At 53.9% G+C, this 12,261-nt stretch overlaps 1 protein-coding gene across 15 annotated transcripts in view; it reads left to right on the top strand.

Moving 5' to 3' along the window:
- Positions 1-12,261, top strand: part of LOC310750050 (apoptosis-inducing factor 3-like) — a 25,788-nt gene extending 13,527 nt beyond the window's left edge. For 6 of the 15 annotated variants that reach the window (XM_083587670.1, XM_083587669.1, XM_083587664.1 and 3 more), the window contains 18 exons: positions 2,022-2,094; positions 3,312-3,421; positions 3,508-3,617; positions 4,761-4,805; positions 4,948-5,029; positions 5,117-5,229; positions 6,558-6,644; positions 7,094-7,185; positions 7,366-7,496; positions 7,688-7,803; positions 8,159-8,230; positions 8,345-8,408; positions 9,148-9,224; positions 9,302-9,419; positions 9,763-9,861; positions 10,494-10,569; positions 11,491-11,595; positions 11,698-12,261. In XM_083587670.1, coding sequence (XP_083443796.1) covers positions 2,030-2,094; positions 3,312-3,421; positions 3,508-3,617; positions 4,761-4,805; positions 4,948-5,029; positions 5,117-5,229; positions 6,558-6,644; positions 7,094-7,185; positions 7,366-7,496; positions 7,688-7,803; positions 8,159-8,230; positions 8,345-8,408; positions 9,148-9,224; positions 9,302-9,419; positions 9,763-9,861; positions 10,494-10,569; positions 11,491-11,595; positions 11,698-11,734 — 1,599 coding nt within the window. In that variant the 5' untranslated portion in view covers positions 2,022-2,029 and the 3' untranslated portion in view covers positions 11,735-12,261. Of the gene's footprint in view, positions 1-2,021; positions 2,095-3,311; positions 3,422-3,507; positions 3,618-4,684; positions 4,806-4,947; positions 5,030-5,116; positions 5,230-6,557; positions 6,645-7,093; positions 7,186-7,365; positions 7,497-7,687; positions 7,804-8,158; positions 8,231-8,344; positions 8,409-9,147; positions 9,225-9,301; positions 9,420-9,762; positions 9,862-10,493; positions 10,570-11,490; positions 11,596-11,697 lie in introns of those variants that run through there. The other 9 variants (XR_014541926.1, XR_014541927.1, XR_014541928.1 and 6 more) reach the window with 4 other exon arrangements.

Raw genomic sequence — 12,261 nt, 5'->3', positions numbered from 1 at the left:
GAGGAAGACCTTTCCCTGCCTGCCACCATTCTAGCTTAGGTGATCAGGCCGGTTGTTAGAAGGCAGCATCCCAAGTAATCAGGGGTAGAATGTCGCCTTGCAAGCGGAAGGTCCCAGGTTCAATCCCCAATGGCATTTCCAGGTGGGGCTGGGAGAGACCCCCGGCCTGAAGCCCTGGAGAGCTGCTGCCAGTCAGTGTGGACACTATTGAGCAAGATGGGCCAATGGTCTGACTTGGTATAAGGCAGCTTCCTATGTTCCTATGCACTGTCTCTCTGTCTTGTAACAGCAGCTATTGAACCCTCATGGCGTTCCTGTGAGGTAGGCAGAGAGAGAGAGAGAGAGGCTGGCTGAAGGTTCTCCAGTCAACGGATAGACATTTGAACCCAGATCCCTCCAATCCAAGCCCAAGTGATAGCCTATCCAGTGGTGCTGACCCAGGAGCTGATGGGAGTTGTAGTCCAAAACATGCATTGGGCGCCAGGCGGGCAAACTCTGTCATGGTGCCATTTGTTTCTGTGTCAGGGGAAGGGTCCCTTGATAGAAAGTTGTATTTGATGATCTGCCATTGAAGGACCAGGAATAATTTCACAAAAAATAAACAGATGGCACTCGAAGCACCTGGTTCTGCCTCTTCCGGCCCAGTAGCTTCCCTCCCCCAGGCACGTCCTCTTGCCTTCCCACACGCAAGCAGCACGCCAGAAGGTGCCTGAGATGTAGAAGGACACTGGCCGCTCCAGCTGTGGCTGGGTGAGAGCACTGAGGGAGGTGACACTGGGAAAGAGGCACCCCAGGAGCCGAGAGGAGAGAAGCTGGGGTGAGGGGCTCCCAACTGCCCTGCGGTAAAATGAAACAGGGGAACAGCATTGGGTGTGCTAAGTTAGGCTCCTGAATTGGGAGGGGGGAGATGCTGATCAGGAGTGGGGCTTTGTTCCTATGTCATGCTTATTTCATGAGAAGTAGACTGCTTGATTGTAAGAAGCAGCCAACCTCAAAGCGGATTTATGGGAGAGGGCTGCGAGGTCACATCATATTCTGTTTGTTAACTGTTCTGAGGTTTGTTTGTTTTTTACAAAGTCGTGTATACATTTTATAAAATTAAATTAAACGGTTCTGCCGCTGAGAACAAAGGCCCTTAGCTCAGAAGGTGCTTGGAGGCTCCCCTGCCCTCTCTGTCTCTCCCATGCCATAGCTGCCTGTCTCTTGCACCTGACTCTGATTGGTAGAGCTTGGGGGTCCTAATCAGAGAGCACAAAGTAGGTCCCACAAGAGTGAGGTCTGCCCAACCCTCATCTCTACTTGGCCTGCCTCCCTCTGCCAGGCAGCCTCTCTCTCTGTCTCTGGTCCCAGGCAAAGGAGGACTGGGCCTGCCTCGCCATCACCGGCTGCTGGGTCATTTCTCAGCAGGAGACACTTCCCAGGGCTGGCCTGGGGTCTTCTGCATGCAGAACAGTGAGCTCTGCCACGGAGCTGAGCCCCCCCTCTCAACTCAGGGCTGTCAGCTGGGTGTTATCAGAAACTGCTGAGGGCTGAGCCACCACAAGGTGCTTGGCAGCTGAAAGGATAGTGTGTTCTAATAAAGAAGAGAGTGCCTCTGAGAGTGTGTGGAGTGCTTTCACTGCATTGCCAGCCGACTTCTAGCAAGGAATTATGCGTTGATTTGCCCTGGGCTCTCTTCTTTTACAAACGCAACATGAGGGACTCTGGTGTCATCATTGTCAGAGATAATGTTTCATGTAATGTCTTTGATGTCAGAAAAAAAGCAAGCTTCGCTCCCTTTCCTTCTGACTGAGTCCTGCCTTGTGGAACTCCCTGCCTGGAGTGTGCAGCTGGGCAATGTTAATGCAGACTTAATGAGCTGGGGTGTGGCCTGGGTGGATTTGGGTGCTTCCACCCACTCATCTCACCGCTCCTTCTGCTGAGAGAGGTCCCAGGGTGGGGGGCAGACAAGAGAGGCTGCTCAGGGAGGGAGGGTCTGCCCTTGTATTCTCTGCCTGACCTTGTTTCTTCTGGGCCTCCAGCAGGAGCCATGGAAGGGGGAGACACGGTGGTCACACAGCAGGTCTGCCAGGAGGACGACATGTGTGACGGAGAGTGAGTATAGATGGCAGGGAAGCGGTAAAAGCATTGCTGCGTTTGTTTTGGCTATATGAACAGAAGCAGTGCCACCACGGAAGACCACCAAGCAAGACACGGAGGGAACAGCCCTTTCCTGTCGCTTCTCCCCAGCTGCTCAGTGATAGACTGCCTCTGTCCCTGGAGGTTCCACATGAAGTTCTTGAGGCTAATAACCAATGATTGACTTCTCTTTCCTGCATGGATCTGTCTAGTCTTTGAAAGCTGTGGGCTGATCCAGATATATATAGATACAGATATAGATACACACACAGGGAAGCGTTCTCTCTCTCTCTCTCTCTCTCTCTCTCTCTCTCTCTCTCTCTCTCTCTCTCTCCCTCTCTCCCCCCTCCCTCTCCCGAAGGAAGACTTCCTTCCTTCCTTCCCCGCTCCCCCCACCCAGCCCTCCTGCTACTAACTTCTGCCTCCTCTTCCTCCGGTTTCTGCTTGGCTACCCAGCCCCTCCCAGTTCTGCCCTTTTATAGACCTGCAGAGTATCTGGATGCGGGGGGAGGACACATTTTTAAGGCTGCCAAGTTCCCCTCCTCCCTTCCCACTTTTACAATATATGTATCCTGGCCTTGTGCATGGGCTGCTTTCTTTTCCATTACGGTTTCTTAAGCCATCGGGCTGCCCAGAACAGGAGCTGAGCCAGGCGGCATGTTATGAGCCTGCATGTTATGCAAAGGCCTTTGCATAATTCCTGCTTGGGTCTTATACAAGCCTCCCCACCCATCTGCACATGTCTCCATGGCCTTGCAGAGTTGTCTGGCAGCTCAGGTTCAGCAAAGGCTTCTTTTCCTGCTTTCACATTAGCTCGTTTCACAGCAAGCTAGACATGCTGTCATTTGCAAACGGTGCAGAATCATCCACCCTGCAGACCTGGTGCATTTGGAGCTCTGAGTCAACAAAGAGATTGGAGCATCTGTCCTGGTCCTCTGGCCTTCGCTGTTGTGGAGGCAGGAGATTGGACAATTGGGGGGGCAACTGGCAGCAGGACAATCCCTGCCTTCCTGCAGGACTCCTTTGGACCCTAAACCCTGGAGTCCCTGGCTCCCTTGGATGTGTGGGGTGGGGGAGTCCAGTTCCTAGGAAACTCCTCTGGAGAGCATCACCAAACTCTCCCAAAAATAGGCTTCTGGAGGGAGAAGGAGCCTCTGCTTCTCAAGGGCCACCTGTCTCCCTTCCACTTGCAGGATGCGAGAGGTGGAGGTGGCTGGGCACCCGGTGTTGCTCGTGAGGGACCATCTGCAGTTCAGCGCTCTAGGGAGCAGGTGCACCCATGCCGGAGCCCCCCTCAGCAAAGGTAAGGGAGTGCCTGTCTCCCATCTCTCTTCCTCCCTGCCTGTTTCTCTCTCTCCTGCTCAGCTGGTCTCTCCGTCTGAATTCCAGGCTACTTGGGACAGGGACGGATCCGCTGCCCCTGGCACGGGGCTTGCTTCAGCCTCAAGACGGGGGACATTGAGGAATACCCCACCCTGGACTGCCTCACATCCTTCAAGGTGTGCTCTGATTCTGACTGCCCCATCTGCTGGGGCTTCCTTGCACAGAGAGCCAAGGGGCCTTTTTCATCCTGAGAGGGAGGGGGAGGCCTCCGCTGTGGTCCTGCTGCGCAGCTTCCCTGCCTGGGTGGAAGGGGCTGCTAAGAGTGCCTGTGCTCCACTGCATGCCCAATTCAGGGCCAGGATCTTGGAAGGACAGCCTCCCCGCCCAGGCCCTGCTGCTTATCTTGTTGCCCCTTCGGACGGATGGCGGGGCCTTTTCGCCTGTGGCACCGGAGCTTGTGGTGCTCCCTTTCGAGAGCGGCTGGCTTGCCTTCTTCTCTCAAGGCCCTTAGGCAGGCTGTGGAAGGGATGACTTCTTCAGGCCCGTTCAACCCCAGGAGAGGTTTATATTCCTTGCCAGAAATCCCAGAGAGCCATTGCTGCAGGTCAGAGTAGAGGATACTAAGCTCAATAGACCAAGGCTCTGACTCAGTTGTGCCATGTGAATTATTACGGCTATAAGCTGCCTTTGGTGGCCACAACCACAGTCAGCCTCAACTGAGTCAGCTGTGAAGGCGCCAAAATGAGCATATAAATCAGTGTGTGTTTTAATGCCTGTGGCAGCCGGAATCCTGGCCTTTGGTCAGCCTCAGTAGAGGGAGGCCAGTCCACAAATGCTGCAGTGGGAAAGAGGATGGCTCCACGTGGCCCCACTTACTTCCCTTGGGGGTGAGAAGTCCCACAAATGCAGGACTTGCCTGGGCTTTGATTTCCTCTGGGAGGAAAAGTCACAGGAGACTTAACGAGCATTTTGTGGCATTCACTTACCAGTATACAGGCTGAGCACAGGTGAAGTTGGCAGGCACAGCTTTACATACCCAAAATGCACTGCTCCCCATCAGATCCCTGGAGGGAGTGGCTCCCCAGAGACCCAGAAACCTTGTCTCTCTTTGGGTCTCCCTTGAAAAGTTCCTGCTCTCCCCCTGGCTTCCTGCCCCAGAGACACCCCACGCCCTCAGTTACCTTGGTGCAGGGTGGGGGGAGTTAGAGAGCCACCAAAAGATGTCTGTGCCCACTTCCTACAGAGCATCAAGGGATATTTGCAGCCCCATTAACCCTCTGCTGTCCAAGCTCCAGTCAGTATCCTTTGGGTCTCCGCAGGTGACTGTGGACGGTGGGCATGTGTACGTCACGGCCAAGATTAAGGTAAGGAACTCTGACTCCCCTCCCCTTCTCAAGGCTGGATGTCAGGGGGGCCATGGTGTTGGCTGCCTGTCCTTCCTCCTGCCCAGCCACAGCCCAGGCTCACACCCTTCTTCTCCCCACCTGCCCCCCCACTTTCTGGCAGGACCTGGAGAGCAGCCACAGGGTGAAGCCCATGAGCAAACGGAACCCGCTCAACAGCCAGACGGCGCTGCTCCTGGGGGCAGGTGAGTCCAGGAGGGCCAAGGCTGGGGGGCATCACCCAGAGTGCCAAAGAGTCATCACTGCTCACCAGGCTGCCCTCTCCTCCCTAGGCCCCGCAGCCCTGACTTGTGCCGAGATCCTTCGCCAGGAGGGCTTCACTGGCAGAATCGTCATGGTGACCCGGGAGAAGCACCTGCCCTATGACAAGACGAAGCTGAGCAAGGTCTCTGGGGGGCCTGGGGCATGAGCAGTGGGGCTCATAATACCTGAAAACGCTGAGGGTGGGAAGTCTCTTTGCCCCTCATTCATTACACCAGGGATCACCCAAGGTTTTCAGGGGGCTTTCGTTTTTTACAATGAGGATGTCTCTAGCTTCTGTAGAAGGAAAGTTACGGGGCAAGAGGTGGAGGCACCTTTGAAGTGATTTCTGAGAACTGAGAGGGTGGTGTGGCTGCCTTGCCCATTTTTCCTGGCACAGAGGATCAGTATGGTGGGATCTGCCCACCCAGGACCAGCAGGAAGCACTGGCCTTCTCTGGGTAGGCACAAGGTTGCCCGGGTGCAGGGTGGGCATGACAGTCGTTTAATGGTGTACGATGCCACATTCTGCATGGCAGCCGTTTTGTGGCTGGTGCCCAAGGCACTACCTGTGCCCACTTGCCCAAAAAGATGGGCACCCCCTCTGCCACATGATGGCATTTTTATACTGCCCTTTAGCAGGAACCCCACCCAGCCAACCCCACCACTTTTTTAATCCCCTGCTTTAGAAGACTGCTGGGCTGGGGAGAGATGCGCTGGGTGCTCCCAGTCTTCAAAGGTGTCTTCTCCCAGGCAGCTTTGGAACTCCCTGCCTATTGAAGCCAGACAGGCTCCCTCTTTGCTGTCTTTCCACCAGCAGCTGAAGTCTAAAATTAAGAGTTTTAAAATTATTGTTTTCCCCCAGTGTTTTTAGCTGTAAGCAGCCTTGATTCCATGTCAGGAGGAAAGGCAGAGTATAAATAAATGTTGTTTAGTCATTTAGTCGTGTCCACCTCTTCGTGACCCCCTGGACCAGAGCACGCCAGGCACTCCTGTCTTCCACTGCCTCCGCAGTTTGGTCAGGCTCATGCTCATAGCTTTGAGAACACTGTCCAACCATCTCGTCCTCTGTCGTCCCCTTCTCCTTGTGCCCTCCATCTTTCCCAACATCAGGGTCTTTCCCAGGGAGTCTTCTCTTCTCATGAGGCGGCCAAAGTATTGGAGCCTCAGCTTCAGGATCTGTCCTTCCAGTGAGCACTCAGGGCTGATTTCCTTCAGAATGGAGAGGTTTGATCTTCTTGCAGTCCATGGGACTCTCCAGAGTCTCCTCCAGCACCAGAATTCAAAAGCATCCATTCTTTGGCGATCAGCCTTCTTTATGGTCCAGCTCTCACTTCCATACATCACTACTGGGAAAACCATGGCTTTAACTATACGGACCTTTGTTGGCAAGGTGATGTCTCTGCTTTTATAAATATATAACAACAAAAATAACACTGGTATAAAGCAGGTCTCCTTCCTTTGCTGTTCATAGGCATTGGGTGCCAAAGCAACAGACATCTACCTGCGGTCTCAGAGCTTCCTGGATGCTCACAGCATCGAAGTCTGGATGGAGAAAGAGGTGAGTGGTGTTGCCACCTGTGAGGGGAGGGGGAGATTAGGACACTGAAAGGAGACCCCCCACACACTAACATGGATGATGCCACACAAACCCCTGCACCTTTGCATAAGGAGGGGGTCTCATGCCATGCAAAATGGGGTGCCCCCATTTCAGAACAATGGAAAGGACAAACAGAAAGGCAGGATGAGGAGGAGCTAGCAGTGTTGACCCTTGTCCTGCAGGATGAGGCTTTTCTTAAAGCCCAAGCTCTTCCCCAGGCCATTTAAGGACTGTGGTCAAAGGCTCAACGGAGGAAGATGTTAAGGGCAGATTTAGTTCATGGGGGTGGACTAGATGACTCTTGGGGTCCCTTCCAACTCTACTGCTCTAGGACTCTGCCTATCCCCCATCACAGTCCATCACACTCCATCACAGTCCCCCTTCGGGTCCTCTCTTTGGCCTGGCTGCAGGTGGCGTCTCTGGACCCGGATGGCAAAAAGGCAGAGTTCAGTGACGGGACCTGGCAGACCTACGACCACCTGCTGATTGCCACGGGCAGCAGGTAGGCACTGCCCGCTCCCAGGCACAAGGGTCCAGTATTGCGCCCAGAGCTGAGAAACTGCTCGCGCTACTGAAATTCCCTGTCGCAAAACATGCCTAGAACAATGGGAGCTTTGAACGCTGCCCCTACCATAAGCCAAGCCATCCTGCTCAGCCCCATCTCCTCTTGCCCCCGTTTCAGCCCCAGGCGTCTCCAGTGCCCAGGCGCCAACCTCCAGAACGTCTGCGTCCTCCTCACCCCCGAAGATTCCAGCCGGATCCTGCGCTTGGCAACGGGCAAGAGGGTGGCGATTGTGGGAGCGTCCTTCATCGGTATGGAAACCAGGCGGCTCAGTTTGGGTGGGCCTGGCAAGCAGCAGGGGGGAAGGCAGGGACAGAGCAGCTGCAGAAGGAACCTTCTGCGAAGCAGGTGCTAGGACCAAAGAGGTGCAGCTGGCCTCTCCCCCCTGCACCCCCTCCCCAAAAAGGCCCCCCGAGTGAGGCACCTCCTCTCCTTCTTGCAGGCATGGAAGTGGCCGCCAGCCTCGTGGGCAAAGCCGCTTGCATCGAGGTGATTGAGAGGGCAGAGTGTCCATACCAAGCGGCCCTGGGCTGCCAGGTGGGCCACGTGGCCATGAAGGTGAGCAGCCCAGGCATGGAGCCAGAGGGATTTCTAGAGAGGGAAGAGGTGGGAGCTCAGGGCCAGAGTGCCTGCTTGGCATGCTCTGATGGTGGATTGGACCTTCCTCCCCCCCACCCCCCTGAGGCTGGGCTAGGAGGTGGTCTTGGAACAGCTCCAGGCTGGGTTATGGGGCGACCTCTTGGAAAGAGAAGTAGAAGGTGGGGGTAATTTCTTGTGGGCATTTTCTGGCACCTGTGACGCCCTCCCAGAGCACCCCAGTGTAGTAGCTGCAACCCAGGAGAAGAAGGTGCAGGCTGCCTGCCCTCCCTGGGTGCTCCAAGGCCAACACCTGTGTCTCCTTCCACCTCTGCAGATGCTTCAGGTGCAGGGAGTGAAGTTCCACCTGCAGGCAGAGGTGACAGAGCTGCAAGGCGAAGGAGGAAAGGTCTGTTCGGGGGGGGGCAGGGGCTGAGCTCAGCGACCACAAAAGCGGGAGGCTGAGGGCTTGGCAGGTCCTCAAATCACAGCTGCCTTCCTCCTCTTCCTTCCCTACCCCCAGGTCACGCAGGTCCTTCTGAGCAGCGGGCAGGTGATCCTCACAGATGTGGTGGTGGTGGGAATAGGTGAGTCGAAGGGTTGGGCTGTATGGAGGAGTGCTGTCCCCCATGAGCAGCAGGGCAGGCAGCCCAGGCTCTGTACCCCACATACAGGGATGGTGGTGTTTTCTCCTCCCCCCACACCCCAAAAAGCTGGAAGCCCTTTGCACACTCTGGCAACAAGGTTTGGTGCTCTTGCCACCCACCCATTGCAGAACTGGAATGGTTTTTCTTTCTTTCTCTGTATGTTTCTATTTATTTTTCAAGAATAATATCTCGGCACAGAATAATAAAAATGTCTTCAGTGGTACAGCAGATGTCAAGGCAATAAGCAACTATTTTACTTTTAAAAGACAACTGAAGGCGGCCCTGTTTAGGGAAGTTTTTAATGTTTGATGCTGTGTTGTTTTTAATGTTTGGTTGGAAGCCGCCCAGAGTAGCTGGGGAAACCCAGCTAGATGGGCGGGGTATAAATAATAAATTATTATTATTATTACATATCCTTTGCTATTTTAGCTACAATGATTTCTAGCATGTCATGCCAGCAGGGTCACAATCTTGCTTTGAAAGGGGGAGCTTAGTGTTCCCCTCAAACAAGCAAATAAATAAGCACACACACAGAGATAGAAAATAATTTGTAAGTCACATGGCTTGGCAAGGAGGGATCAGGCCAGGGCTTCAGCAATGCCAGGCTAGAGGCCAGAGCAAAGCACTTTAGTGCCAGCTGGGCATGGCCACCACCTCACTCCCCCCTCTCACCCCCCAGGAGTGACCCCCAATTCCAGCTTCCTTCAGGACAGCTCCATTGTGCTGGACCGCAGAGGTGCCATCGTCGTGGATTTGGTAGGTGGAAGATGCAGAGGACCCCCCTCCCTCTGTCCCCTCCCCATCTCTGACCACCATCTCCTTTGCCCCCTCAGTTCATGCGGACCAGCGCCCCCTCTGTCTTCGCTGCTGGGGACGTGGCCTCCTTCCCCGTGGCTCTGCTCGGAGGGAAAAACATCGACATCTGCCACTGGCAAATCGCCCAAGCCCACGGTAGGCACTGCAGGAGTGGGGAAGGAATGTGCGCACCCCTCAGGGCAGTCCCCTCAGCCCAAATACACCGTTTGCAGAATTAATTGCCCGGAGCCTAGAGCTTGCATGTGTTTCTTCTTAAAGAAACATCAGGTTTCTAGCCCTTACTGACCGCAGAGAATAGAGGATTGCTTTCTTGAAGAAGGGGCAGACAGGCGGAGCGTAAGAAAAGCCAGAAAGGGGTGGGGGCAGCTGTCCCTGCTCAGTTGCTGTGTCCTCAGAGTGATCCCTAGAGGACTGACCACAGCCCCCCCTCCATCCTTCCTCTGAGGGCTGTTCCCCACTTCTCCTTCTCTCCCCACAGGCCGTGTGGCTGCCCTCAACATGCTGCAGAGGCAGGAGAAGCTGCACACGGTGCCTTTCTTCTGGACCAAGCTGCAGGCCAAGAGCATCCGTTATGCAGGTAGGCGAGGGGGGCGGGGCACACACCAGCCTCCTGGCCCAAGGCCGCCAGGAGGCAGAGGAGCCAACCAACTGGCGCTGCCCCATAATCCCAGCCCTACATCTGTAAGAACCCAGTCATTTAGTGTGGCAGCGCGTACACTTTGGAACTCCCTGCCTATTGATATCAAGCGGGAGCCTTCGCTGTACTCATTTTGGCACCTGCTAAAAGCATTCTTGTTTAGACAAGCTTGTCCAGGTGCTTAGAGAGTAGAGGTGATTTTTAACCTGTTTTAACATTTTAACTTTTGTATGTTTTAAAGCACTGCCGCATTTTTTTCTTCATTTCCTCTTTTTTATCTTTTAGTAAATCCACTTGGCAGTTTGTTTGGGTTTTTTTAGTCTAGTGCTGTATGAATTTTATGAAATATAATAGTAATTTTCTTATTTATACCCCACCCATCTGGCTGGGTTTTCCCAGCCGCTCTGGGCGGATTCCAGCAAAATATAAAAACATAATATCTGTATAAACCACCTAGAGAATGCCATCCTAGAGCTTTGAGCCTCATGTCCAGGAGGGGTCTCAGTCCTCTGCCAGCTCCCTGCCAACTATCCTGTTGGATCCCAAAACTTTGCTGCCCTCTTGCCTGACAGGCTGCGGGATCGGCTACACTGAGACGGTGCTCAAGGGAGATCTGAGCCAGGAGAAGTTCTTCATCTTCTACATCAGGTGAGTCAAGAGCTCCGCTTGGTCCTGGGGGGGGCGGCGAGCAGGGGCCCCAGTTACCAGTGCAGACGCCCCCATGCCCAGCGCTGCAGAGAAGCTTTGGATTGGATTGGTTGCATTTCTGTGCTGCTTTCCATTCAGATGAAACCCAAAGTGGCTCACAAAACAATGAACAACAATAACAGAACAGAACAAGTACAGCACAAACCATTTAATTAATAATCAGTAAAACAACTGCAATTTATGAAATTCGGTCAGCAAAACGGAACCTAACAAATAAGCTGAACATCAGAATTACAGCATAAGGCATATCGTATTATTTCTAAATCGACAATATAGCATTTTCTGATCGATAAAACAGCATTTTCTTTGGGTGGGGGTTAAGGATAGAGCATTAATGCTGGTGACGCTCCAAACTGTCTTAAGGCAGGGGCAGATAGATCCCTTTTCTCCCCCACCCCACCCCTCAGGCTGATGTGCATTCTAACTCCTATTGCATGGAAGGGGAGACAGCAAGGGGGGGTCCCCTAAATGCTGTTGGTCAGTGTCAGGGATGATGGGAATCCATTGCCACCTTGCGGGGGAGGGGTGTTCTCCAATCCCGCCCTCTTACATTGGGCCTGACAGTTTCAGAAAGAGCACCTCTGCAGATAGAAACCTAGAACTGGAAATATCCCAAGAGACATCTCGGCCAACCCCCTGCGATGCAGGAATCATGCAGGACTCATTCTGCTCTGGGGGGGCAGGGCAGAGGCTTGTCAGAGTGGCACCCGTCATTGGGGGCGGGGGGACATTGCTGCTGGCAAGTCCCAGGTTCATTCCTCAGAATCTCTCCTTAAAGACGGGACAGGCAGCAGGGGCTGATGGGAAAGATCCTGAGGGGGGGGGACAATCCTGACCCAGCCCTCTCTCTTCCTTGCGCAGGGATGGCATTGTGACTGCAGTGGCCAGCCTGAACTTTGACCCCATGGTGGCCATGGTGGCTGAGGTCCTGTACTCGGGGAAGATCATCACCAAGGATGAGGCAGAGTAAGTTGCGTCAGGGGTCCCCCCCCCAAACACAGGTGCTGACCCCCACCAGGGCCACGCTTCCTCTGTTTGGGTGACCCCAGCCATCTTGTTTCCTTTCAGGGCGATGAATGAAGAAGCCCCGCCAGAGAAGGCCTAACCTCTCTCCCCACCCCATGCCAGGATCGGGGCCAGGGAGAGGCCATGAGAAAAAAGAGGCTGGATTTGATCCTAACAGGCACTGAAGCTTCTAATTTTTGCCTAAAAGAATTCCTAAAACTCACGTTAGCTTTAGGTTTCTCACAAACTTTTGAAATTCCGATCTAAGCTTTCCTCTCTGCTAGTGTTGAAGACCAGGAAAAAGTGCCTGAGCTGAGCTGCCTCCAGATGTCCCACCCTCCTTCCAAGCAGGGCCCCCATGCCGTGTTTTTTTTTTGGGGGGGGGGGAGAGAAGGGGCTGCAGCAGCTCACGGGTGGAGCATCAGCATCATCTCCAGGGAGGGGCTCTGCTCAGACCCCTGCAGAACATCTGCCGGCCTGTGCAGACAACACTAGATTCTGTGGAGAGGAGGCAGCTGCCTAGTAGGTCTTGCAAAATGTAATATTTGTTCTGATATGATGAAGGGCTTTGCCACTTTTGTTCTGAATTAACTGTAGCAGTGTTCATAAACAGTTTGTCCAAAAGAA

Source organism: Podarcis filfolensis, assembly GCF_964270895.1.
Source record: "Podarcis filfolensis genome assembly, chromosome: 15".
Classification (NCBI taxonomy): domain Eukaryota; kingdom Metazoa; phylum Chordata; class Lepidosauria; order Squamata; family Lacertidae; genus Podarcis; species Podarcis filfolensis.
Note: the sequence above shows the minus strand (reverse complement) of the source record. Positions and strands in the feature narration are given on the sequence as shown.